The sequence below is a fragment of the Pteropus medius genome, unplaced genomic scaffold (genome assembly GCF_902729225.1).
Source record: "Pteropus medius unplaced genomic scaffold, Ma_sr-lr_union100, whole genome shotgun sequence".
NCBI lineage: Eukaryota > Metazoa > Chordata > Mammalia > Chiroptera > Pteropodidae > Pteropus > Pteropus medius.
In genome coordinates this window covers 671,057-696,961 of record NW_024347730.1, presented here as the reverse complement: position 1 = coordinate 696,961, position 25,905 = coordinate 671,057, and the positions used below count along the sequence as shown (strand labels likewise).

Here is a 25,905-nt window from a genome sequence, read left to right as displayed (position 1 = left end):
TTGGATGAATGAAAATACAAATAACCGAGCATTTAACACATGCCTATTTAGTCCAAAAGTATAGTTTACTCACCTCTTGTGTAAAATAGGAAAAGCGCCGCTCTGCATGAAAGCCGCAGAGACCACGCGTGAGAATCAGACCATGTGCGCACTGCAGAGTGTCGTGGGGGAGAGGAGGCAGAGGGAACATAAGGAAACGGACCAGCTTTGAGGTGGTGGGTCTCTGGAAGGGGTACACGTGAAAGGCTGCACAGGTGCACTCTGGGAGAGGCACAGCCTCAGCGACACTGGTTTTTTTACCCTTGCATAGTTCTCATACTGAACTATGCAAGGGTAAAAAAAGAGTTTCGTGAATTCACTTTAATTTGCTTTAAGTCTAGACTAGCTGTATCTGGACTTTCTCTTGTGCCCTCGTGTTTCTGTGACGTTACAATCAGACACGAGATAATTCTCAGTAGACCTCAAAGGCTCAAAAGAGTCAAAACCCAAATACTACTGTAGGAGTATGTATGTAAATAAAAATAATCTAAATATATTATTTATTACATAAGATACATAACATGTATCTGATGGTAACTCTGTTTCTGAATTATCCCCTAGGAGGACTGCTCGACGTAAAGAGCGGACGCGCAGGCTGCTGGCCGGGGCCTTGGCGGGGCTGCCCTCTCGCCTAGGTGCGAATGCGGGCCATATGCTTGGTTTCGCTCTGCTTTAGTTTACTCACTCTTCCTTAACTCAAGGGGGTAGGCCATGGTGTCTCTAAGGTCACTTCCTTCTCTAACATTTTAAGATTTTATCATTTAATTCTATCACTTTCCAATTAAAACTCTACTTCAAGCAGAAAAAACAACCACATAATCCTGCTTTCTCAGGTTGGCACGGTTCGTTCACATAAACCATTTTAAGAAACATCCGTCTGACGGCCCCACAAGCACAAAGCAAAGCGGTCACTGATGTCAACAAACTCATTATACACACTGATCAGATCACTCCGATGCTTGCCAAGCTTTCACCTGACTTCCTTCAAACAAACTCTTAAATGTCGTGGAGAGAGCACGCGCACACGCGCACACTCTCGCTCTGAGCATCCTCTAAACAGTCCTACCCTTCGTCACCTTCCCCTCTACCCGAAAATCCAGACCTCTGCACGTGCTATTTTACTGTGATGTTCAGGAATAAGCCGCTTTCTGGGCGAGGCGACTGTGGAGGGATCGAGGTCCGAGCGGGGCCCCGCCGGGGCCTCCTCCCCGCGGCCTTCGGGGGGCGGGGCGCCGGGGGGCGGGGCGCCGGGGGGCGGGGCAGGCGGGACGGGGATAAAGGCGGCGCCGCGAGCAGAGGGAGCCGCCGAGCTGAGCCGAGCAGCACCGCGGACAGCGCCCCGGCCCGGCCGAGCAGCACCGCGGACAGCGCCCCCGGCCCCGGCCGAGCAGCACCGCGGACAGCGCCCCCGGCCCCGGCTCTCCCTCGCGCGCACCGGCGCTCGCGCTCCGCGGCACCATGGCCGAGTCTCACCTGCAGTCGCCCCTCATCACAGCGTCGCAGTTTTTCGAGATCTGGCTTCACTTCGACGCCGATGGTGACTATCTTCTCCCTTATCTGTCGGGGCCCCGTCCGTGCCCTTCCCCCTCCCCACCCCTGAGCCTCCGGCCCCATTTCCCCCGTTTCTTTACTTCTTTCTCGGCTCCCCGATCTTACCTCCAGGCTGGCTGCAGAACCATCGACTTGAAAGTTTATATATTGCTTCCGTTGCCCCCACACCTTAAACTTCTCTCCAAGAATGGCAACAGTAGAAAGTGGGGGAAGCAGGCGTGGGGGACGCTGCTCCCCAAAATTCCCACAGCCGTGATCAGCGTCCCTAACCCCCGTCCCCAAGTGAAGGGGCGCGGACTTGTCGTTTGCGGGCTAATCCTGGTCTGGGCAGGAGAGAGCCTCTGAGGTGGCCATAAAGACAGCAGTCCTGGGGACTGGGGATAGGAAAGGGACTCGGAGCGAGCCGTCTGACACCTGGCGCCTGCCTATCTTTGCAGGAAGTGGGTACCTGGAAGGGAAGGAGCTGCAGAACTTGATCCACGAGCTCCAGCAGGCGCGGAAGAAGGCCGGACTGGTAGGTTCAAAGTGCAAAGGAGGAAAGGGACCTTCGAGCTTAAAATACAGACCTTCTACTGTTTTCCTAAGGGCCAGCAGGGTCAAGTGGTTTTCAGAGAATGTAAATGCTTATCGACTGAGAAAGAGGAGAAAGAGCGCCTTTCCAGATTGTGTAAGGGGAGAGAGAAGGAGGGAGAGAAAGAGACAGACAGGGAGAAACGGGGGAGACAGAAGGGGGGGGCGGATGTTCCCTAAAGGGAAAAACTGCACAGTCTGAAGCTGCAGCTTGGAGGGCAGCTTTAATAACGCTTCAGAGTGTGGGTGTGCGAGATCTTTCAGTAGGTCAGCATCTCTGAGGCTCAGTTCCGTTGGGTAATTTTTAACTTATTAACTGCGTGAGAAGTGAGGGGGCAGAAATACATTTCTGCCCCTTGGTGGTCAGAAAGCAGATGTGCAGATTATGGATCTTTTTCTGTTGCCAGTTGTCGTGGTGATGCTGTGGTTGGAGAGATGAGAAAATAAAGTGTCTCATCTGTCCTCGGTGCGGGGGGGAGGGGGGGGGAAGGAGTCGGACGACTTGCAACTCGATTTGAGGAGCAGGAAAGGTGTTCATTTCTGTTGAGAGGGAGAAACCCAAAAGTTAGAAATGTAAAAAGTAAAGCAATTTTAAGACTCTTATTTAAAAAAAGCAAAGTGATGCTTTGATGGTAAGCAATTAGTGGTATTTTGAAAATAAGATATAATTGTAATTTGAGCCACTAGTTAATTAAACAAATGACGATTCTCACTAATTCCGAATGACTTCCTGTAGTCATTAATTGGTCTGTTAAAAAAAAAGATGTTTTCAGAATAAAATAAAATATACCCAGCTTTGAAACATACATGAGATGACTGCATAAAGTAGAATAGGCTGAGACTTTTACAAATCTGAGACTTACATAAGACTGCATTTCAGAAGGCAGCGTTGGACTTGGGCTAGTGAGATGTTAATGATCTTTCCCATTAGAAAGAGAGTTTAAGTTACAGACTACATATACATTTTCAGAGGAAAATGTAGGTGTGTCTGATCCTTGGCAGGTCACCACCCCTAGCAACGAGTTACACACGATTATAATATTACTACATATTACATATGTATAACTTACTAAGAGAGTTTCGTTTTTGTTCTATCAAAATCGAAAACCATGTGGTAGGCATCTCTGTACAATATATTCAAAAGAATCTCAGAGGACTCTGAAATGTGTTTTATGCATCACAGAACTATCAGTTGCTAAAATCATTGACCGAATTAATTTAAAATGGGATAATGCTCTGGGTATGGTTTCACCCAGATTTACTATTATATAAATCTGAAGGTATAATTAATTGGGATCAAATGAAATAGGTCCACACCCCCCTCCACTTACATATTATCATGTAAATAAATTCACGTAATACTTTATTATTACAACTTTACGTATCTTGGACTCATAAAACAAAAACAAGTCTCTTCCTCATTTAAAAATATACTTTTAAAATATCTGATTGGGAAAATCTTACTTGCTAAAAATTTTCAAATTAAAACCTTGTGGGAGCCTACAGCAGCTAAACGATTATATTTTAATTTTTCTAGAAGTAATTTTAATATTGAGGTTTATTTTCATCCTTAGAAATTCAAATATTTAAAAATTATACATTTTTCAGATTTTTATTTTCCTCTTCTCACTTTAATATTTGTACATTTTTGTAAATAATGACTTCGTATTAGAATTTTAAAGATTTTAGAGCTTAATTATTTTTTCCTACTGCCAGGACTCCAATTTCAGAGTACTGGAAACTTAAATTATTAGATTATAATCCAATAATACCAAATCTGAGCACAGGCAAAGGATTATATCAAGGTGCTTCATATCTTGATTATTGAATATTTTTATGTATTATGCATACTGTCTTTGGATAGTTAAAATCTAAATTAAGATCTGGACTCAGAGGTTCATGTACTAGAAAAAGAGCTCTCTTATGCTACTGGCCCCACTGCAATAAACCTACTTTTACAAATTTCTTCTCTTTTTTTAGAGCGTAAAGGTTGACCTTATCAACTAGGTTTCCTGGAGTTTCCAGCCTCAGATAACAAACGGAGTTCATGGCACTAATGGAAACGCTGTTGGGCTTGTCATATGAATAATGTGAAATTCCAAAATTTTCACTAAGATTAACTATAAATGAATAAAACATTAATGAAATGTAACAACCCAATATATCTCCTACCCTTTTACAATAAACATGGTATTTAGTCATTATAATAGAAAGCTTTAATTTATTATTATTATCACTATCATTATGTTTTACACTGTTTAAAACAGATTTTGGCAATGTTATCACCCAGAAAGCTCACAAACTACATGTCAGATCTGCTGGTTACGCCAGTAGTATTATATGGTTTTGAGATTTTAACAACAAATGCTTTGTTTTTTTGTTTACTTCAAGTTATATGTGAAAAACATAACAACTTATAGTCCCACTATTGCCACTTTCATTTTAAAATAGTTGTTGTACTAAAATTTAATAAATGCAAGTTGAAATTAATCCATACCAGAAGATTTTTTGAGACTACATTATAATTAAATGTGATTAAATAATTAAATCTGTTATCTCAGTTCTACCAAGCATATTTACTTTGATTCATAAAAGATGTTGTAACACTAGTAGTAATGCTATTCACCGTGAATACAGCCCTTAAATTATATTAACACGTCTATCCCTAGAGCCACCGTGTGGTAAGTAATACCATTATCTTTTTAGTTATGGTAAAACTTGAGACCTTAATTTACTTTCCCGAGGACATAGAACAGGCCATTGGTAAAGTCTGACCTGTTTTAAACAGGCCCCAGTTAGTGCCCCAGGACTGTTTTACATGGGCAGTGTTGGAGACCCAAGGGCACATTCTGAGCCTCTCGGACACTAGGTCCACGTTCAGACCACAAGTCTGCAGTTCACAGCTCTCCAGTCTGTCACTATGGGAGGAGATTACATAAGCAGTAGAATAGGTTGGGGAGGAGGGACCCAAATGAGACGAACGCTTTCACGTTGCCACTCTCAAACATGTTTTACTGTACTAAAATTCATGGAGAAAGAATGTTATCTCAGAACAAACGGAAACAAGGAAACGCTAGACGACTGCTCCGTGTCACTCTTGGAGACAAAGATCATAGGCACATGTAACCTGTGGTCACCAATATTGTCTCTAATGAAAGTACAAATTGGTCAAGTTGTTTTCTTACCTGGCAGGTATTTTCTGATATTTAACTTTTTTACTTAGAATACCACTTTTGTGCTGGAAACATTCTTTGTTTACTAAGTGAGTGACTACTCATTTTTTGTTGTTGTTGTTCAAATGGAAAACATATATTATTACTTTCCGTGGCAAGACATATTAGAATAAGGACAATCTTGTAAGACAATTAGTGCAGCAATATGAAAGAATCTTTCCTGAAGCAAGCAGTATTTAAAGTACCTTAACGGTGATCATTATATTTAAATTCACTAAAGGTTAGGAATTGAATAATTCTGACTACATTGTGAAAAATAGCATATTCTCAGGACTACTAGTAGAAGATAAATCATAGTGATGGATTCAGAAATAATCATAACTTTCATTTGAAACCAGCAAACACTGTACATCGGCTATGGCTTTAATTTTCAGGAGAATAGTTAATCAGTATGCATAATTCTGAATGGTTCTGATTCCAGTTTTTCTTTGCAAAAGTTACAAAAACCATCACAAGCATAGTTGGGTTTGGGTTTTGTGTGTGTGTGTGTGTGTGTGTGTGTTTTACAAAATTTTTACTTGCTTTTACATTATTTTAGGAGTTATCGCCTGAGATGAAGACTTTTGTGGACCAGTACGGGCAGAGAGATGATGGAAAAATAGGAATTGTAGAGGTAAGAAACATTTTTCTGACACGGTCTTAATAAACGCGTTTCACTTTGTGGCTGCAGCCTGCTCAAACGTGGTGAAGCAGGGCCCATTCAGAGAGGCTTAGTTTGCTTCGGTAACAGGTTCCCTTCCATTTGGAAATGTCAAGTCCAGTACTGCTGAGAGATGAGGGAGATCTAAGAGTCTGCCAAAGCCGGAGCCCAGCCCCAGCCCCTCGCGAGCGCACCCCGCCCGCTGCGCTCACCCCGCTTCACCAAACACTGCCACGTGCACAGTTCACTGGCATTTCTTCTCGTTTAGCGCTCTAGACTTTTCTGTTAAAATATAAAATGAAACTTTTGCAGTCCCTGTGACAATGTTATGGCAAAAAGCTGCATCCTGGTGTCCGAATTTGTTTTAAATTGACAGTGCACAAACAGAACTTACAAACAGAACTTACGGAGGTGAGCAGATGCGTTGTCGTGATCTGTTACAGGCGCAGATTTCTTGACTCTCTAAAGGTTCAAAAATGGGTGTCAAATCTTATTTATTTATTTATTTTTTACTTTTCTTGTCAAGGACAACTCTTTTTGGTCTGTAAATCAGGGAAGCAAAACTTCGATTATATATCAATTCCTCTGCATTCTTGGATTTCTGAAAAGGCTGTTGCTTACCTTCTAGTTTTCCAAATGCTGGTGTCTTGGCAACTTTTTAAAATCTCTGCAACCTATTTTTATCTTAATTTCTGTTAGAGAAATCGAGCGGATAGCTTTCAGAAAAATTAATAAGGTCATATTTTAAAATATGCCAAATCACAAGCGTAATTATGTTCTTTATACACAGTGTCCTTAGTGTGCTAGATTGTAAAGCACCCTGGCTGGCGACGACATTTAGTCGTAATTTACCTTTGATTCAGAGAGCTAACCTGGTTTTCAAATAATCGGTCTTATAGCGTTCCTGTGATGTCAATGTGAAATACGCTTATTTTTAAACAGCTACTACAAATAGAGTTAAGGAAGGACATACTATTATTATCTTTGCAATTAAGATATTTCCCTGGAGCATACCCTTTCCTCTTTGCCCGAGTGTAACTCATTACTATATAAAGAGATAAATTTATAGTAGTGGGACTTACAGATTGACAAGGAGGCCAGCTAATCAAGACATGGCATCATGAAGGATAAGAAGATAACTTTAAAATGAACATAAATGAGATAAGTCCATCTACTCAAAACTAGTTGGAAATTCTGAAATCACTATGATTATAGCTGTGGCCATTTCAGAGTCTGGCACACTACAATTGACCAGAAAAAAGGCTGTCATCTAGTGTTTAACATATCTCACCGGAAGGGCTGAGGATGTATTTTGCTTCATTGTCTCGGTGATGCTCGGTGGCACAGCAGCATGGCAGGCACGGATCTGACTTCCGTGGGTTCCACATTCCTGAAAGGACACGATGAATAAGGCCGTTTTGGACCCAGGTTTTACTTTATACGACACTGTCTAATCCTCTATGAAGTATCGTTTGCGGCTATACTTGAACAAGAGGCTGGGGTCACCGGTAGATGCACTGTCCTCGAGCTTTGATGGAAGAAATCGCCCCAGACGTTTGCGATAAGAAGCCGTTGTAGGGACAGAAGGCTGTGCGTGTGCGAGAGACAGGTGCGGAGCTGAGGCAGGAAGGCCCGACGCGGCGGTGGCCGGAGGGACTGTCCGCGTTCCTGCCGCGCTGTGCTTTCCAGCACGGTCTCTCGTTTCACCTCACAGCAACGAAATAAGTCTAGAGATAAAACGAGTCTCTGTTTTCGAGTTGGGGAAATGGAGAAATCAACAGAATTTGACTAAAGTCATCGAAGAAAAAAATAAGAAACAAATGGCAGAACAGCCAGAAGCCAGCCAAGTTCCTCTAGACGACTCTGCCTTTTTCATTATTATAAGTAATCTGTACATTTTCTGCATTACAAGAAAACATTTTCAAGCTTCAGTTGGCCAATTGCTTATGGCGGGCGTCAGGGTTAGCAGGGGCTTCAGGAAGCACAGAGCGCAGACAAGTCACGTGGGCAAAGCACTTGGGACGTAATTCGGGTGGGACTTTCAGATCAGCCGGGGCAGGAAGTTACAGGAAGGAAGTGTGACTCCCCTAGGACCTGATCAGAAGGGTTAGGTATCCGAGGACGTGGAACTTTTCCTAGACGGGCCTTGGAAAAAAGTAGCCGAATTTTCCGTTTTAAGGATGAAGAAACCGAAGCCAGGAGAGGTTGAACGAAACGTCCATGTTCCCACTAGGAGCGGGGAGAATCCCCGGATCTGACTCCGGCTCCTGCTCCGGCTCCGGCTCCGGCTCCGGCTCCGGCTCCGGCTCGGGCTCCGGCTTGGGAGGTGGGGGGAGCAGGGGCCGGGGAGGAGGAATCAGCAAGGAGAGGGCAGCAGGAGGGACCGCGGGGGCCCCCTCTGGATGCGGACTCTGTCCGGTCCAGGGCGGGCAAGGAGGGCGAGGACAGAAAGGAGAGGTTCTGAAACTCACGGGCAAAGGAACCGAGGACCCCGGGTGACGGCAGCACGTGGGAGGGAGCGTGGGGCCGGCCCGAGCTCAGCGAGCCCTCGAGGATGAGTGAAGTTCATCCTTTCCCTTTTCCAACTTGGCAGATGATGTCGTTTGCTAAGAAATCCTATATAGAACATGAGACACAAATGCACAAATCCCAGCCAGCTATAAAGGAACAGAAAACGCAAGTCTTCCGAATTAGTAGTTATCTCCTCGCTGGCATCGGGCAACCCGAGCCCTGGGGTGCATGGGGAGATGGGCTGGATCTGCCTAAATGTTATGCCTCCCTGATAGGTGACTCAGGCTCATCGAAAACGAAGCCGGGTAAAGCAGGTGATATTCACGCGCAGTCTGCTCCCCTGGTGGGAACGGGCCGGACTTATTTGACCTTAACTGAAATACGCTGTTCAGAAGGTCAGGGATACAGAGGTCATTTTCCAAAGATCTCCCCCGGCGTCGCCTGCCACTCACCAACGACATGCTCTGGCACCTGGAAACGTGCGAAAACGGCGCTTTCTTCTGAGGTTTTTAATTTCATGTCTTTAAAGAGCTTTTAAAATTCACACGAACATAGTTCAGTAATAAAGAGATTGTTAATATGAAGCCAAAACAGGAGTATTGAAATTCAAAGATAAATTAACAAATACCATGACAGTCAAAATGTTCTAAATTTATTCAGACTAATGGCTCCACTGCAGAGAAGGCTGATTAAAAATAATTAAAGAGGAAGATAAATGGTTGAGCAGATAATAGAACTTTCTTCTCTGGTACTCGCATTCAGTAGAGCTACTTCCCTTAGCGGATATCAGGCCTGCCAGCCTCCCCCACCTCCGGGGCAGGTGTGGGACCCACGCACCTTTCCGCGCACACACTCTCTGTCCAGGTCAGTGCATCCAAGGAAAAGATAGATCTAAATGCCATTTTAATCCCCAAACTGTCGTGACCCTCTCGGGAAGGCAGGCGTTCGTGTAGCCGACCCCTCTCTGTTTCCACAGTGGGATTTGAGCACGTGAGTTCAGACACAGTGGGTGTAATTTTTCTGGCAGTTGACTTTTTCACCTCAGAATTTGGGGAAACAATGGACAACGGAATCCGATTGGAAATTTTGCTCTGCAGAGATATTTCCAACGGTTTATTAGGAAAGCCATAAATGATGGAAGGTTTTAGTGGAGGGCGAGGAAGGGTCAGCGTCTCCAAGCCAGGGGAGTCAGGCTTTCTCATTCCAGATGTGGCTCAGACTGCAAGCTGTATGACGGCAGCCCATCGAGCCTCTGGGCCTCTGTCCCCCTGTGAACAGGGGTGGCACCTGAGCATCAGCATCAAAGTGATAATGCCTGTCAAGCAAATAGATAAACCCTGGGCACATGTGAAATTCGATAAATGTATTTGCTATTATTTTTTTAAATAAAAATAATTCATTGGGAAATCTACTCCATTCTCCTAGATGCCAAGCCCTTTTCCCACTTCTTATATAACTTGTCAAATTCAGATGATTAAATTCAACGAGTCTTACGTGTATATGAGAAGACTGCTTTCCAAATTCCCACTTGTCAGCGGTGAGAGGAAACATTTCTCCAGTCCCCAAAAGAGCCGTGAGTGCTTTGCTAAGATTGGGAAGGGGTTAACTGCACCAGGATTGCCTCGGAGGGTCGGGGAGAGTCAGGGTTAGGCCTGCGTGTCCTCACGTACCTCGCTCAGTCACTATTTCTGGCGAAGTAACCCTCCCTGCACCTCGGACTTGGCCTCGCCGCTCTATCTCCTGCTTTGAAACTGTCTGGTAAAAACAGATCATTTGCAGAGAAGGCTGATTAGAAATAATTAAAGAGGAAGATGAATGGTTGAGCAGATAATAGAACTTTCTTCTCTGGTACTCACATTCAGTAGAGATAATTCCCTTAGCGGATATCAGGCCTGCCAGCCTCCCTGCAAGGTTCTCAGCAGCGGTGACCAAATCCCCAGCGCCCACAGGCACATGCGGGGTTCTGAGTCAGAGCCCGGTGAGCCACAGCAGGGATGTGGACCTCCTGCAAGCTGAAGCAGAGCTCCATGCTGTGCCAGCTACGGGGAGGCACAGGGAGCCTGCGCTGAGCCCTGAGCGGCAGACCTCCCTGGAGACCAGCAGCAAGGCCTTTCTCATGAGTGCTCTGGGGACCAGCACCAGTCCAAGGGCAGTGAGGGCGGAGGGGGGCACTGGGCCGTGGTGCAGCCCCCACAGCGGCTTCGGCTGGCCCTACAGTGTGCTCTGACGCTGGGTCGACCCTCCAGAGATGTCCTAAGTTTTGAGTGAGAGTCTCGGCCTTTATATGTCCCTGTCAGTTAGTCACGGGATGCAGCCTCCTTAGGGATACAGCTAGCTCTCTTCGACCCAGGTAATGTCTCAAAGAGACCTGACATCTGAGGCTACAGTGACGCTGCCAGCACCTGAAGGGAGCTCTGGGTGGCACGTCACGGTGTCCACCTACGGCTTGGCAATATTGCCAAAGGAACTGCGTGTCCACCTGTGCCAACCCTAGACCAAGAGTCAACAGCCTTCGTTCGCTGGTTCAGTAAAGCACCGACTGGCGTTCTTGCAGGTGCTGGGCAAAGAGACAGTAACCGAGGCACAGGCCTCGCTCTCGAGACCTGCACAGACTGGCAGGGTGGTCGGGCAAGGAGGGAGAGGGGTTTGCCTCCCCACGCTCCAGGACTGGCCACCATCTCTCACATGAGTCCCCGAGGGCTCCGCCCCTGGCCACGCTACTGCCCCCCGCTCACTCCCCCGATGTCGCCCACCCTCTCCTCCAGAACATTGCGGGAATTCATAAATGAGCAGGCGGGCAGCCCACAGACTCGGGAATCACCAGTGATCTTGGGACACGCAACTAACTGCATGCTTCTACGGACAGCAGTGACCTAGCAGATCTGAGAGTAAAGCCACCTTACCTAACACCTGCTAGAAAAGGCCCCTGGACTTCGCAGACGTGGTCTGAGATGCCACAGCTGGAGGGCGACAGTGCCCAGCTCTGAGATTTGGACGGGGCGTCTCAGTGCACAGGGGCCGGGCCAGCAGGGCTCAGGACCATTGTGCTGTGATGCGCGCCTGTGGAAGGTGGCCTCTTCGTAGCCACCACAGCCACTCCTATCCCGACGTCACTGCTTATTTCTCAATGGCTGGTGTGTCTCACTGTGGCCTTTTACGTGTCTCTAAGACTCACTTCTAATGCCTATAAAATAGGATGGTGCTGTGTTCGATTTAACACGCACGGGTCCATGAAATTAGAAGACTGAATGTGTTGCATATACACACAAAACAGTCAGGCCTGGCCAGACCGAAGCAGCGTGGGCAGCGAGGCGCACGCACACTCACCCTGCCCATGGCGAGGGACCCTCCGGCCTCCGTGTTTGTCATTCCAGAGCGCTGAACTCAATGCGAGCGACACCGACTTTAACTTTTCAGCGGAGATGGTAACATTCCTCTAACTTTACACGCGGCCGTCGCTGACTAGCTTGTTGTTTTACTTTTTCTCTTTTCACGTATTCAGTGGATTTTGATCAGTAAAATATTTTTAAGGAAAAACCTTTTGTTGTTCGAAACAATAGACATATTAACATCCGAGTAATATAGAAAACTGCAATGAAGATAGTAAACTCAGTTACTATAGATCATGCTAAGTAGGTATTTTTCTGAAGTAAAATTACTAACTGATCCATAAGCATTTATGTCAGGCCTGCAACGTACTCTCTGGGGACAGAGACAGGACAGCCTCTGCCCTCCTGAAGTGGGCGGTCCCTGGGGAGGTCCAGCACATACTTGAAAAGTGTATCTGACCAGTCACCCGCCAACACAGAAAGAAAGGGTTGGCTTTGGCTGTTTCCTGTTTCCCAAATGAATGCTTATGTAATACACAACCAACCAGTGACTTTCGTCCAAAATAAATAAAATGCTTTCTGACTGAGCCATAGTAAACACCCTAATAAGATGTTGGCCCCACCCCCAGGCTTCACCCCCACATAAGGTGCCTAGAAACTAAATGGTTCTAATTCGAGATATTATTTCAAAGATCTAAAAACAAGATAAGTTAAAGGACATATCATACAGGCATAAAGAAGCTGAAATTACTTGCATGTAAGGTAGAATGACCGATTTTAAAATGAATTTTAAATTTTTTAGTGGACTTAAAAGGACGAAATTCAAAACAGTGTGAGAGGGTGAGCATGCTGTCTATAATCTGGTAGGACTGTTGAACTTCTACCCACCTGAGGGTTGATCCAGACCCCGGGTTCTTGGCGGAAGTCCAGGGAGAATGGTCCAGCCACCGCGGTTCGGGGCTCGCGGGCTTCTGGGGATTGGAGGAGACGGGGCGCGAGGTGCCTTCTCTAAGGGCGCCACGCAGCCATCCCAGCGATTGTCACGGCCGCCTGAACCCAGGGCTTGGTGAGGCCCTGGACTCGTCCCAGCTCCTCATTCCAGTGATGAGGGCAGACGTGGCGGGGCAGTTGCTGGGACCACAGCTCCTTGGCAGCTGAGCCAGGGATAGAACCGGCCTGCGCTGCGGCCGTCAATCCAGCTCCCCGTCCCCCCACGCTGGGGGTTGAGCGTGTCCATCTCAAAGTGGAGCCGGAGCCCGCTTTTACTCAAAAAAAAAAAAAAAAAAAAAGTGGGGGTGGGTGGGGGGAGGAGCAGTGAAGTTGCGCAGCGAGGTCTGTGCGGTGTCACAGGGTCCTGAGATGGAGACCACAGCACCAACCGCGGCCCGGGCTCAGGCGGCGGGGACCCTCCCGCAGCCACGCAGCCTTGGGGGCCCGGTTACCCGTCACCCCTCAGTGTCCCCGCCGCGTGGCCTGTCTCCTCCGCCTCCCTCCACTGGCCCGCGATTGTTCCTGGTGGCCTTCCCCTGCGTGTTGGGGGCCTCCCTGGGACCTGGGGGCGCACAGGCCCTTTCTGCAGCACAGGCCACCTGGGTCCTTCCTGTCCACAGGGGACGTGTGGCCGCCCGTCCCTTCTGGGCCCCGAGAGGGGCTCCGCAGCACGGAGCAGGGGCCGGGCCCAGGCCTTGTGGGCAGCGGCCTGCCGTCCAGCAGACGGGGCACTCAGGCCGGGCCACAGCCCCCCACCGGGAGCCTGTGGTCCCCGCGCCTTGCCAGGAGGCGGGGCTCAGGGACCCCGGGTCCCAGGCCCCAGGTCCGGCGGGCGCGCCCGACGCTCCCTCTCCGCGGTCCCGGGGCCTTCGCCCCTGACAGCCGCCCCCTCTTTGCAGCTGGCGCACGTGCTGCCCACGGAGGAGAACTTCGTGCTGCTGTTCCGCTGCCAGCAGCTCGGGTCCTGCGAGGAGTTCATGAAGGTACCGGGGCCGCGGGCCGGCTGCGCGCGCCGCCGGGGCCGCCGCGTCCCTAACCCGTTGCTTTTCCTCCCCACGGTCACCACAGACTTGGCGAAAGTACGACACCGACCACAGCGGCTTCATAGAAACCGAGGAGCTCAAGGTAAGCGCAGAACCCGTGCTCTGTTTCCCTCCCCAACACGATGTTTCTTAAAACTTCCCCCGAAAGAAACCCGCGCGGAGCCGGGGCGCCGCTCCACCCCCGAGGCCCCAGGTCAAAACAGACTTTCCCGCTTCTCCGCGTTCCGTCCGGCAATGCAGGAAAGTAGCGCTTTCTGTGGTGCACAAAAATGTGTGCATAAGGCGGACAGCTATAAAGCATACGAAGCTGAATCAGCCACTCCTTTTCACTGAAATGGGATGCTTTATTTCATAAATTAAATACCTATGTAAATAGGTTTCTCTTTCAAGAGACAGAAACAGAAACAGTTGCAGGACACCGACCGCAAGCCAGGTGAGTTCTGTGAGGTCAGGGCGGGAGCAGCACCGTGGCAGACGGACGGCCACGCGGAAGTACGACGCAGGCCACGCGGTCCCAGCGTGCCACAGGTGTGACAGGCACGGCGTGGTCGGACTCCGGAGGGACCGCAGCTGGGGACGGATCTCGCCCACACTTCACAGACACGGGCTGGCGAGGGCGGAGGGCACGGGAGCGGCCCGAGGGCTGAAGCCGTCTTTCCCTGGACGATCTTTATGGCTTCTCACGTTCACACCTTTACTCTGGGGCTGACGATCCTTTCCTCTCAGATTTATTGCGAAGCTCAAGTTAGAGGTAGCACATGAAAGATTTTGTGAAATCCGAGGCATAATAAATGATATTATTCGTGAACCCAACAACTCCTAGCCTCTCGGAAATGGGGAAGCCTCTCTCTCTCTCATTTCCTTAAATCAACCCTAAGGCTTCTCAGTCCAGAAGGCCCTATTTTCTCTATCTTCAGGACATGATGACTAAAAGGGAAATAAATTAACATTTATTGAGCAGCTACTATGTGGCAGGCACAGTCCTAGCTCTTAAACTGTATTTTAACGTCTAATCCTTACAGAAATCTGCAGGGCAGGTGTTATCATTCCCATTTATACAGAGAAACCGAACTCCGAGAGACTGAGTGATCTTTCAGGGTGACGTAGCTGCCTGGGAGAAAAGCCTAGATATAGGTGGAGCACACGGTGATGCTAACGCTCCCGACGCGCGCCGTGTGCTCCGAAGCTCCAGTCCTGGGGGGCTGCCGCTCCTGCTCTGTGTGTGAGCTGTGACCATACGCCCAGGTCCCCCACCACGTTTGGCACACACAGTTTTAGAGATGGGTTCAGGACAAAATTGCTGAAACGTATTCAAGAGCAGCTTCTTGGAAATGCAAACATTTTTAACGTGAAATCACCAGAAACAACGCCTTCAGCAAGCTTGCAGCTCAGCGACGTGGAGCCCACAGGGTAACAGTGAAGCCTTTGTGTTTTTATCCTGTCGAACCAAAAAAATTCTTTTAAAATTCTATCAAGTTTGCAATGAAAACCTTAGCTCATTTCCAATACTGACCTCAAAATACTCTAAAGGTCTCCTTCTTTGCTCTAAATTTTACTCTCAGAAAGAGATTCTAAATAAAAGTCCTCCTCTCTGGGGAATTTTGCAGATAAGTTGGTGTTCCTTTTTAATGGATCTTTCAAGAAAGCTAATTTTAAGATCTATAATAGAGTAAAATATCGCTGGCTCTCAGACGTGACTTTGAATCTCCGCATCCTAAGGTTTCTCCCGGGCTATTTTTGTGACCACCATTTTTGTCTCTGCTGAGGATTTTTAACCCAATTAATCTCTGACAAAAGCCTCCTAAGACCGAAAAATAAAATTCAGCCCGAACAGATAACCTTGAATTTTCCATTCTTCAGTTTGGATTTGAAGGGGAATGTCTGAAGTGAAAATAAATTTGTCAGACCAAAAAAAAAAAAAAGTTTCCTGTGCAAAGAAAGGCGTCACACCCCAGCAGAGCTGCCACATGGTGCGGGGGGGCGGGGGCGCGCTGCGAGCCGGACACCCAGTCCTTCCGCAGTGTGGGAGCGCAGGCCGCGCCCCGCTTCCACGCCGGCGTCGGTGAGCTTGCGGAGGAGCAGCCCCGGACACAACGGGGGACGACAGCGTGCCACGTCCTCGCGCCGCCGTTACTGCGGCCAGCTCGCCGCACGCGGTCATCTGATCGCTTTCTGTTCAAAGAGATTTAAACCGATTCCTAAACTCCAGCCGTCAGATGAAGAATCCCCGTTCCCCACGCCTCCCAGATGCGCCTCTGTGTTCGCACGACCGCACGTGTCCCAGCGGAGACGCCCCGGTCCGGCCGGTGGGCGAGGGCGGTCCGACTGCAGCGCTGGGAGCTGCGCCCGGCCCCGCACTGCGACAGCGCCGCGCGGGCTGTGGACGGACGGACGCGGGCGCGCTGCCTGCGGGGCTCGGCCTGCCCTGCAGTCGCGAGAGCGATGCTGAAGCTGTCGTCATCTGGAAACGCACGCACGGGGCTGGCTGGTCGCACGAGTCCTTGCTGAGGGTCCTGGGCGCACTGCGCCGCCCACGTACCCTTCACGGGTCTCGGGAAAGGCGGCGCGGTGCCTGCGAGGCGGCGTCCCTGCTGGAACCAGCGGGGCCATGTGGCGCCCCCCGCTCCGAGCCCCTCCAGGCCCCTACCCTCGGGAGGCGTCCTTGGCGCTCCGGGACGTCGCGCCCACAGCGTGCTGGAGTGGAAACCCAGTGTGAGCGGTGACATTGACCTGAGTGTTCTCTGTTTTCACAGAACTTTCTGAAGGACCTGCTGGAAAAAGCGAACAAGGCTGTCGATGATGCAAAACTGGCCGAGTACACAGACCTGATGGTGAGACCGAGCCCGGCAGGGCTGTGGCCAAGGGCCCGGGAGGCGCGCTGCGTTCCCGCCGGTTCCCGCGCTGCTCCGCGTGACGCGCACGGCCGTGGTGCGGGCCCCGCTCACACGGCGCCCCTTCCTCTGAAGGGCCACACGCCTAAGGACGCGGCCGTCTGGTGACGCTGCGGGCTGCAGGCCTGGGCTCCCCGGCTCCACCGCAGAGCTCTTCCCTTCTGCGGAGCTGTCATTTTTATCTGTCGAAAGATCACTTGTTTTTCTCACAAAGCCAGTGTGATTATATCACTAAATTATATGACTTACGTACGTTATGTTATCGATATGTAAATCACGCCCCTAGAAACTCATTAATTGTAGAAGCTCTGAACCAATTTTTCTCATGACTTAGGAAATCATAGGTTTTGTTAGAATGAGAACTTCCGGTTTATCTTACTCACCGAGCGACTGGAAATGGCTATTTCCTCCTTCTTCCTTTTGAGCCTGCTGTTTCGGAATGTTGTCTCGGTGCTTTGTGGAAGGAAACTCAGTATGTCACCTTGCTGCTGGGTGACGGTGTCAGCGAGGTCTAGCGTGGGATGCTGACGACAGGGCCGGGAAAACGACGTGCACACAGGCGCTGGATGCTTTAGGAACGACTGTCAAAGCAGTTTACGGAGTCCCAGATAAAACGGTCTCATGCCCACGAAGTTAAATGATTCCAAGTGGGTAAAGTTTGCTCATTTTGACTCATTATGGCATTGGGACTATGAAGAAAAAGTCTTTGCTAGATGGATTTAAGCCACGGGCCAATACTGTGGAAATATGATTTTAATTGTTTTTTTTCTTAAATTCAGAAAAAGTTTAATTATTCAGATCAGAACACATATTTATACATACACGCTTTATGGATGGTAAAGTTACAGTGAATTTTTACCTCATAGATTTAAATAAACAACCTATAAAATGTAAGTGTATATTATAAAAATTGTTCTAGAAGACTGATAAAAAGTTAAACTTTTTAATTACCCTGAGAAATAACTCTCTAAAGGATTTGATTATACTCGGTATAACTCGGGTTTACTTTCAGCCTGTCGGCCTACTTAAGTGCGGGAAAAAAACCCACTGGAACTTAACTATTGCCTTATTCAACGTACAGTGACCTTTATTATAAAGTGGGACTAATCTTTGGTTTCAGAACAATTTAAAAAGTTTGCGCTGAGAGGACCTGTCCTCATTACATCCCACTTCTCACACTGCCGGCTCATAATTGTGTCATGGTGGGCAGATCGAAAGGCTGAATAACTTTTGGGAAATGGGCAGTAACCTACATTTATCAATTTTCTGTTTTGTGCCAATCTCAAGGGATATCTATTTAAAGTAAAGACTCTTTCCCAGGTAGCGATGTGAAGCAGCCTTTTTAAAACCACTCAGATGGGAGTTTTCCCCTGTTGGCCTGGCGTTTCTGATTAAATGTCATAAACCAGTTCAAAACGGAGAAGCAAATTAGTCAAGAACTAATTAAAACTTAAATATACATGTGGGGAAGTATTTCCCTATGGGCACTAAACTGTGAGAGCTGGTGTCCAGCGTCTTAGTAGACAGGGCGGCAGTATCGCAAATATGGTCAATGAATTATAAAACGTCAGTGCCAGACGCTGAACAAACATGCCTCCCACGAGAGGCTCTGAGGACGGTGCAAACACGGGGTGCCCTTCTGCCCAGAGACCTCACTAAGCTGATGTCCATTATGACCTGAGTACACTCCCTTCTTTGTGGATAGTCATATGGCTACTTTTCCATGTATTTAATATACACATGTGATACATTTAATACATTGCACCCATAACTCATACAGTAGAGTAGCAGTTGCTACTTTCTAAAAGCGTGACTGCCCCTCAGTCCAGGTATGTGAGTGTTTGAGTGTTTACGCCGTGTGTGTCTGGGTATATGACGTGGATGTGTGTGCAATGGGCAGGAGAGAGCTTTACAGAGTATCTGCATCCAAGGGAAACTAAAACAATTCCAAATTACTCAAAACTGCTATTCCCCAAGGATTTAGTCACAGTATCTGCCTATTACTTGTGCGTGTACCCTGCTACGCTTGAAAAGAAAAAAACAAACTAAATATTTATTTTCATACCATTGTTTGGAGACTCCGGATGTGTTGTATACTGTCAACACCGTCTCTCCCACAGCTTGATACATATATACACATATTTGCAAGAAAAAGAAATGACAGTGTTCTAGAAGCCTAGCTAAGATTACTGCTACTCTTTTTGACTATTCTAAACTGTTCTGAGAAACTCTGGCAATTACAGAAGTTACAGAATTGAATATCTGCACCGAAAGTTTAAGAAATGCTAGTTTCTAGAATTTTCTGTAATTGATAACTCAGACTGCTTTATTTTGAATTTTCTTCTTCGTGCAATACATCATTCTTCGATGGCTACAATGATGACATTCTGTCTTTCAGCTGAAATTATTTGATTCAAATAATGACGGGAAGCTGGAATTAACTGAGATGGCCAGGTGAGTTTAGGGACTGTGCAAATATTATAATAAGCCGATCCTTGTCAAAAAATCTAATCCGCTAATATAATGTTTTTCTCTCAAAGGTTGCTCCCAGTGCAGGAGAATTTTCTTCTGAAATTTCAGGTATTTCTTTTTCTCTACCACAAATAATATTTTCCTTGAAAAGGTAGAATGTGGGAGACTTGCTGAGAAAAACGCTTTGACACAGAATAGCAGTGTTTTAACCTTTGCTTTCTTCTCCATTATCTAGGGGGTCAAAATGTGTGGGAAAGAGTTCAATAAAGCTTTCGAATTATACGATCAGGTAAAAGTTTGTTCTTACCTGTAAGTCTTTAGAGGAATTTGGAAAATGTTGACTAAGGGGAAAATCCACAAATTCAAGGTTCCTATTAAAAGAAATATGAGCCATTAAAATTACCCAGCTGATTCATTCTGGTCATAAGAAAAGTTACATCCCAAATCGGGCAAATCTGGATTCAAATCTCATGCTCCGACTTACCTGCTGTGAGGCTGTTGATAAGATCTCACACTCCTCTGACCCTCAGTTTCCTCACCTGTAGACAAGAGACAAAAACACCCACGCTACAGGTGGGGTGAGGATTTATCCAAAAATACCTAGCAGGCCCCCCGCCCCCCGCAGCAGATGGTAACATCCAGTGTGCGTAAAGGCTGTTTGCCAGGGCACGCTAGTTACCCTCCGTTATTTGTTCTAATTTCTCTACTCCCGGACCAAACCAGGCCTCCGTAGGCTCTGCCAGCACCCAATGTGACATCGGGCCTGTTGTATGGCCTCCCCAGGCCTCCACGTCCTCACTGATAGGAACGCAGTTTTGACCCCTGACTTCGACAGGAGGTGAAGTGAAGAGGCAGTGAAGTATTAAATGTGGAAGTACTTCGAAACGTTCAGGGTACTTAATAAATGCGAGGTGCCGCATGACAGGCCATTCAGATCTACTTTGGAACTTGGAGCAGTCAGAAAAGTTGAGGGTCTGACACAAGGGGTTAGAGCATCTGCCCAGGATTCGGGAGGGACATTTTCCGAGGGCCTGAGTGCCTTGCGTTTCATTCCGCTGTCCCCCGTGCTGGCACGTGTTGGCTGTACCTGCTTTGCTTCTCCGCCCTCAGGACGGCAATGGGTACATAGACGAAAACGAGCTCGATGCTTTACTGAAGGACCTGTGTGAGAAGAATAAACAGGTAATTAGTCACCACTTCACTTACTTCCTAAGCAGACTTTGCAGACCTCCAGAAGCAACCACACGCCCCTTTTCGGAAATCCACCTTAAACGTTTGTCGAGGGACAAAGGTAGATTTCAGCTTTTCGCCTGATTTGGCACTGGCCCGAATCAGTGCGGTTGGGATCAGGTGTGATTACTCATGTTTGTGTGAGAATGTCACCCAGCTCTTCTCTTAATGGATTGATGGAATGAGCAGTTTCTATGTCATGTTTTCTCACTTGGCAGTGCTTACCTAGCCTCCATATCTAACTGGCCCACAATGCCGTCTGTGTTCTGCACAGGATCTGGACACCAACAATATCCCCACCTACAAGAAGAGCATCATGGCCTTGTCGGACGGGGGGAAGCTGTACCGGACGGATCTGGCTCTCATTCTCTGTGCCGAGGACAACTAGAGTTGGTGACCATGGCCACGCACTAGCGATACACCGTATCTAAAAAGTAACTGTGCACTATAAGGGAGTAGGCTGTATTTTCTTTTATATCTGTACATTTAACTGCGTATAGGTAACTGTCCAGGGTGTGCGGCACGATCTTTTTGGCTTGTTTCTATACTGTTTGTAATGTACAGTTTTTGTAACCACATGACTGAAAAGGAGATCGTCTATCTGTAGGCCAATCAACACGCCTAATTAAAAATATGACATAACATAACATAGTCTTGCTTTCATAAACGTAGCTGGACAAGATTTCCCTAAAAATTTCACCGGGATTAATCTAAAATTCCAGTCTCTGATATGTAAATGTACATTTTTCACCGGTTCAAACCGATCTGACCCCAAGGAAAGACAGTGCCAGATGACATGTAAAGCTGTCTAGGCCTGTAGTGCCAACACGCCCACTGTCAGAGTATGACCCCAACCCATTTTCTAAATTGTTTCCACGTGTTGTAGATTATAATTATTCTAGCAACCTGCTGTTTTTATGTTTTATTCTGTGTAATCTCTGATTAAATTATATAGATCGAGTTTCGTGGTGTCTGGTTTGCATACTTCCTGGATTTCTTTCCATGTAGAACTGTTCATTCCCACCAAGCGTATCTGCTGCCTCCCAAAATATTTTTTTCTAGCTATAACAACTCTATTTTTTACTACATAAGTGAATTTAATGTAAAATTCATAGCACCCTGATCGCCAAATGTTTTGTCATCAATAATTTTGTGTGTGTATTGTCAGTTCTACATTTCATATTGAGATTGGTACTTAAAATAGTTGTTTCTATCTGCAAATAGTTTCAAATGAGTTAAAAATAACATTCACAAAATGCTAACGTAATCGTTTATCTTATTTATCAAGGGAAATTCTCATTCTTTTGACTCCCACAGTTCATCTCTTTGTAGCTAGACTAGCCAATTCAGGTTTCAGGGGACACGTGCTGGTTGGTGATTTCTAATTTTCTGATTGTGAAGCAGGAAGCTATGGGAGCTATATCTGTGTGGAATTTATCAAGTTACCGCTGAAGAGCTAATGGTTCTGTGTCAGTTTGAATGTCTCTATTCTATAAATTCAGCGCCTTCTCATTTCATAGAAATAACAATAAAAAAGTGAGGTATCTCTTTCCTACAAGAATGATCAGAAAAGAGATACGCCACCGTAAAATTTGTGAAATGTGAGTGGAGACTGGCTTTGCGTCTAGTGTGTAAACGGGAGCGCTGACCTCAGGCAGACCTAACTTCTAAGAGTAAATAAAGAGGAAAATAACTCTAATCTCTCGTCTTTCTGTTTCCTTCTGGAAAAGTCCATGGACAGTAACCTGTGATCGGTCACGGTGGAGATGGAGGATACTCAAATTATTACGGCCTAAGAAACCTAAATAAACAGAATCCTGCCTGATTCCGTAGTTATCGATGTCTCAGTGAATGAACAGGTACCTCTAACATTAAAAATCCAAACAAATCTCAAAATATCCAGATATTTGGAGTGTTTGCCCAACTGACATTCAACTGTTCCTTGATGGGAGGTCGTCTCCAAAGGGACAGGCAGGATGCAGGCTTCACACACTTCCTGGCAGGAGCGGCTGTTGGCTGCCAGGTGTGCAGCAGAACCTGCCGCTTGTCCTCTGACCTCGAGCGCCTGGCAGGGGACGCACAGGACTCCCCAGGGGCTGGTGGACAGGGAATCAGCGGAGTCGCCACACCTGCGGCTGCAACGGGCCAGCCTCCTGGGGCGGGATGAGCCGAGTGGCGCGGGCAGCCCACCTCCGGCCGGGAAGGTGTGCAGACGAACGTGGGCGGCGTGGGGGAGGCCGCTAACGCCCCGGCCACGGGACCAGCGGGGACCGTGGGACACCCGACGCGCCCCGGGGAGGAGCGCTGTCCCTGAGGGCGGGCGGTCCTGAATGCGACGCAAAGGTCCTGAGAAGACAGTCACGGGCTCGCGACCTCCGAGGTCCTGGGGCAGGCACAGGGACGCACTGGGACACGTGGGGACATGCGGAGGGGCACGGGGACACATGGGGCCACATGAGGACACACGAGGACGCGCCGGGATGCACGGGGATATGCACACCCCGCAGGGGACACGCTGGGACCCACGCATGGGGACACGCCGGGAGCACAGGGAGACACGAGGGACATTGCTGGGGGCCACATCGGGGTACGGGACACGACCACAAGTCACGGGGGACACCGGGGGCACACGGGGACAGAGGACACGTGGGATGCATGGGACAATACACGGGGCATCGTACTGTGGGGACTACAAGGGGCACACAGGGACAGGGGCACGGGGACACATAGACACAGGGACACGGGGATGCATGTCAGGGACACCACGGGGACACATTGGGACATGCGGGGAAGCACGGGAGCGCGGGGAAGCACGGGAGCACAGGGATACACGGGGACGCGGGACTGTCTGGGGGCCGCCCTGTGCTGGCCTGCACCTTCCCGCCCGGCCGTGTCCTTGGAAGCGGCCCAGCTGCGGGGATGGTCCGCGGATGCGAGGCCGGAGGGACTCCCACTGCCCGTCCCCACTCCGGACCACCTACCCCGCGACCTGCCCCAGCGGCACGTGGCGCGCAGGGCTCACAAACCAGGGATCCAGATGGCACACAGCGCTCCCGGACGCGAGTTTAGAAAGGCGCCCCAGCGGAAAGATGTGTAAGGAGGCCGGACAGGCCTTTCACGAGCCGGAAGCTATCTAGATGGCCACAAACGGTGCAAGTAACCAACGTAAGCGCAAACCACGCAGCTGGATGCCATCGTGCCCATCAGAAAGGCCAGGGCTGAAGCGGTTCTGAGCAGCCCGCCATGAGGAGGATGAGGCACCTGGGATTCTTAAACCGCCTCGCTCTGCGGCAGGTTAAACAGACCGTTGGGACGTGTGGCAGCATCTGCCAAACTTGAAAACGTGTACCTTGTAACCCGCAACTGCACTTAACACCGAAAGGCGTATACATCTTCACCCAAAGAGGCGAAAGTGTTCACAGCAGCGGTGTTTGCCATGGCCCCAAATGAGAAGCAACCCAAAGTTCACCAATAGCAGAGCTAGACCGTGGTGTATTCACACTGGGATGTTATATAATGAGGATGCACAAGCAATTGCTACACAGAAAAAAGCCAGGCACAGAACAAAGCGCGTGGTTCCAACCAGAGAAACTTCAAAAGCAGCTTAGTTATGGTGTCAGAAGTCAAGATACGGGTTTGTTTTAAGGAGAGAAAGGGACGCAGAGGAGGCTTCTGGATCCCTGGTCGTGCTTCTTACCAGGGTGGCGGTTCCACGAGTGCATTCGTTTTGTGAGAATTGGTTATTTGTATACTTTTCCAAGTTCTATGTCAATTCAAAGGTTAAAGCGATGACGTGTGAGCAAGGATTTGGGGAAGGCTGCTGTCTGGAGGAGCCGGCCATAGGGCTCATTCCTAGGACATTCCTAGAACAAAGGAACAGTGAGTCAAGGCTGTAGGTGGAACCACCTAGAGGAGCAGAGAGCCAGCTGCTGCCGGAGCCTGGGCCGGAGCCTGGGCCAGAGCAGGGAGGGCCTGGGGCAGAGGCGGCAAGACGTCCCATGCAACGCACACTACGTGTTCTGTCCTCAACCCGAGAACTAGCTTACCTCACGGTGAGAATGTAAGATCTTAGAGGAGAATTAAAGGGACTGAGATTGAGAATGGGTTTATGAAAGTCTAATATTGTTGTCTAAGGGACAAAATAAAGTTGATCAAGAACAAAAGAAAAATGGGTTTTCTCCCCTTGAAGGGTTTTTGCAATAGCACTGTATCTCATAAAGACTGTTATTGTCTCTAGGTTTAAATTGGGATCCCGAGAAACTGGTCCAGTGGGGCAGGAGACAGGAGCTTGACTGTGTGGCCCCGGGCAAGTCATACCTGCTTAGCTTCAGCTGCGTTGTCGCCTGCACGACAAAAGGGCTGAGAACAGTGTCTCCTAAGGCTGTTCTACCTCTAAAATTCTGGTCTTCAGTCACTTAAATTCCGCTGCTTTAGTTTCCCACCAGAATAAAGGAACAACTGTCACTCCGTCCCGAAACACTTCTGGGAGGTGTTTTCACACGTTGTCAAATGAGTGATACTTACAAATAACCCTCATTTTCATTTTCCGAGTGTTAACTCTCCCATTAGTGCAGTAGAAGCAGGACTCTTAGACAAAGTAATGATCCTTAAGGTGAAACACTGATATGGTTGCAGCCCAAAGGTGGTACATCATAACACAGTGACCATCCATCAGTGATGTGTTTCTCTTTCAGACAGCCTAAGAAATTTCTTTCTTCAGGAGAAATCTCGATGAACTGATATCCATGGTCTCTCTTCCCTGGTCCCCTCTCATGCCTGCAAGCTTTGCTTATTCACTGTTTGTAATATGTAATGATGAAGCGAATTCTAAGAAACAATTAACAGAAGAAAAACGTATGCAAACTCAAATAAAAAATTGTATGCTACCCATTAAAACACCAATAGGTAAAAAGGCAAACAGGACATTCTCAAGCACAGAAAAGTATTCAATATCACTAATAACTACATAAACACACATTTGAAGGAGCTATCGTTTTTACTTAGGAAACTGGTCAACAGTTTGAAAGTGAGAATACTGCATGTCGGTAGGTCTCTGTTGAAATGGCACCATCGCACACAGCTCGGGGTGTTTCAAACCCATACGGACCTTAGGAATAACAATTTGGAAATGTACATCGAGAGTCTTTAAAAGCTTCATAACCTTTGATTAATAATATTACTTCCAGGAATATAACATAAGGAAAAAAAATTCCTATTTCTAAAAATGTTTTATGTGAAGACGTTCTTCATAGGTTTATATATTATACTGAAAAAAAAAAAGGCCTAAGTCCAAGAATAAATAAAGTCTGATATATAAACAATGAAATAAATCATATTTATGAAAAAAAAAAGATCTGATTTATTACGTAATCTAAACTGTTAAAAAAAAGGGAGACTGCAAAAACA

At 47.8% G+C, this 25,905-nt stretch overlaps 1 protein-coding gene and 1 long non-coding RNA gene across 4 annotated transcripts; one reads left to right on the top strand and one right to left on the bottom strand.

Moving 5' to 3' along the window:
- Window positions 1-1,396: 1,396 nt before the first annotated feature.
- CALB1 (calbindin 1) lies at window positions 1,397-21,121 on the top strand. The gene is made up of 11 exons (XM_039877052.1): window positions 1,397-1,576; window positions 2,028-2,104; window positions 5,932-6,006; window positions 13,763-13,846; window positions 13,932-13,988; window positions 16,660-16,737; window positions 19,196-19,251; window positions 19,338-19,377; window positions 19,505-19,558; window positions 20,380-20,451; window positions 20,774-21,121. The coding sequence occupies exons 1-11, from the start codon at window positions 1,498-1,500 to the stop codon at window positions 20,885-20,887; spliced, it is 786 nt and encodes a 261-aa protein (XP_039732986.1). The 5' UTR covers window positions 1,397-1,497; the 3' UTR covers window positions 20,888-21,121.
- On the bottom strand, window positions 14,230-25,773 carry LOC120614251 (uncharacterized). Of its 3 annotated transcripts, XR_005655908.1 has the most exons (9): window positions 25,024-25,773; window positions 24,197-24,362; window positions 20,725-20,799; window positions 20,357-20,430; window positions 19,754-19,808; window positions 19,577-19,640; window positions 17,181-17,534; window positions 16,732-16,979; window positions 14,230-15,344 (listed from the first exon to the last, which is right to left on the bottom strand). It is a non-coding gene; the product is annotated as an uncharacterized LOC120614251 (long non-coding RNA). The 3 variants fall into 3 exon arrangements; XR_005655909.1 differs by lacking the exon at window positions 20,725-20,799 and having other exon boundaries at window positions 17,181-18,917; XR_005655907.1 differs by lacking the exon at window positions 20,725-20,799.
- Between the last annotated feature and the right edge of the window lie 132 nt (window positions 25,774-25,905).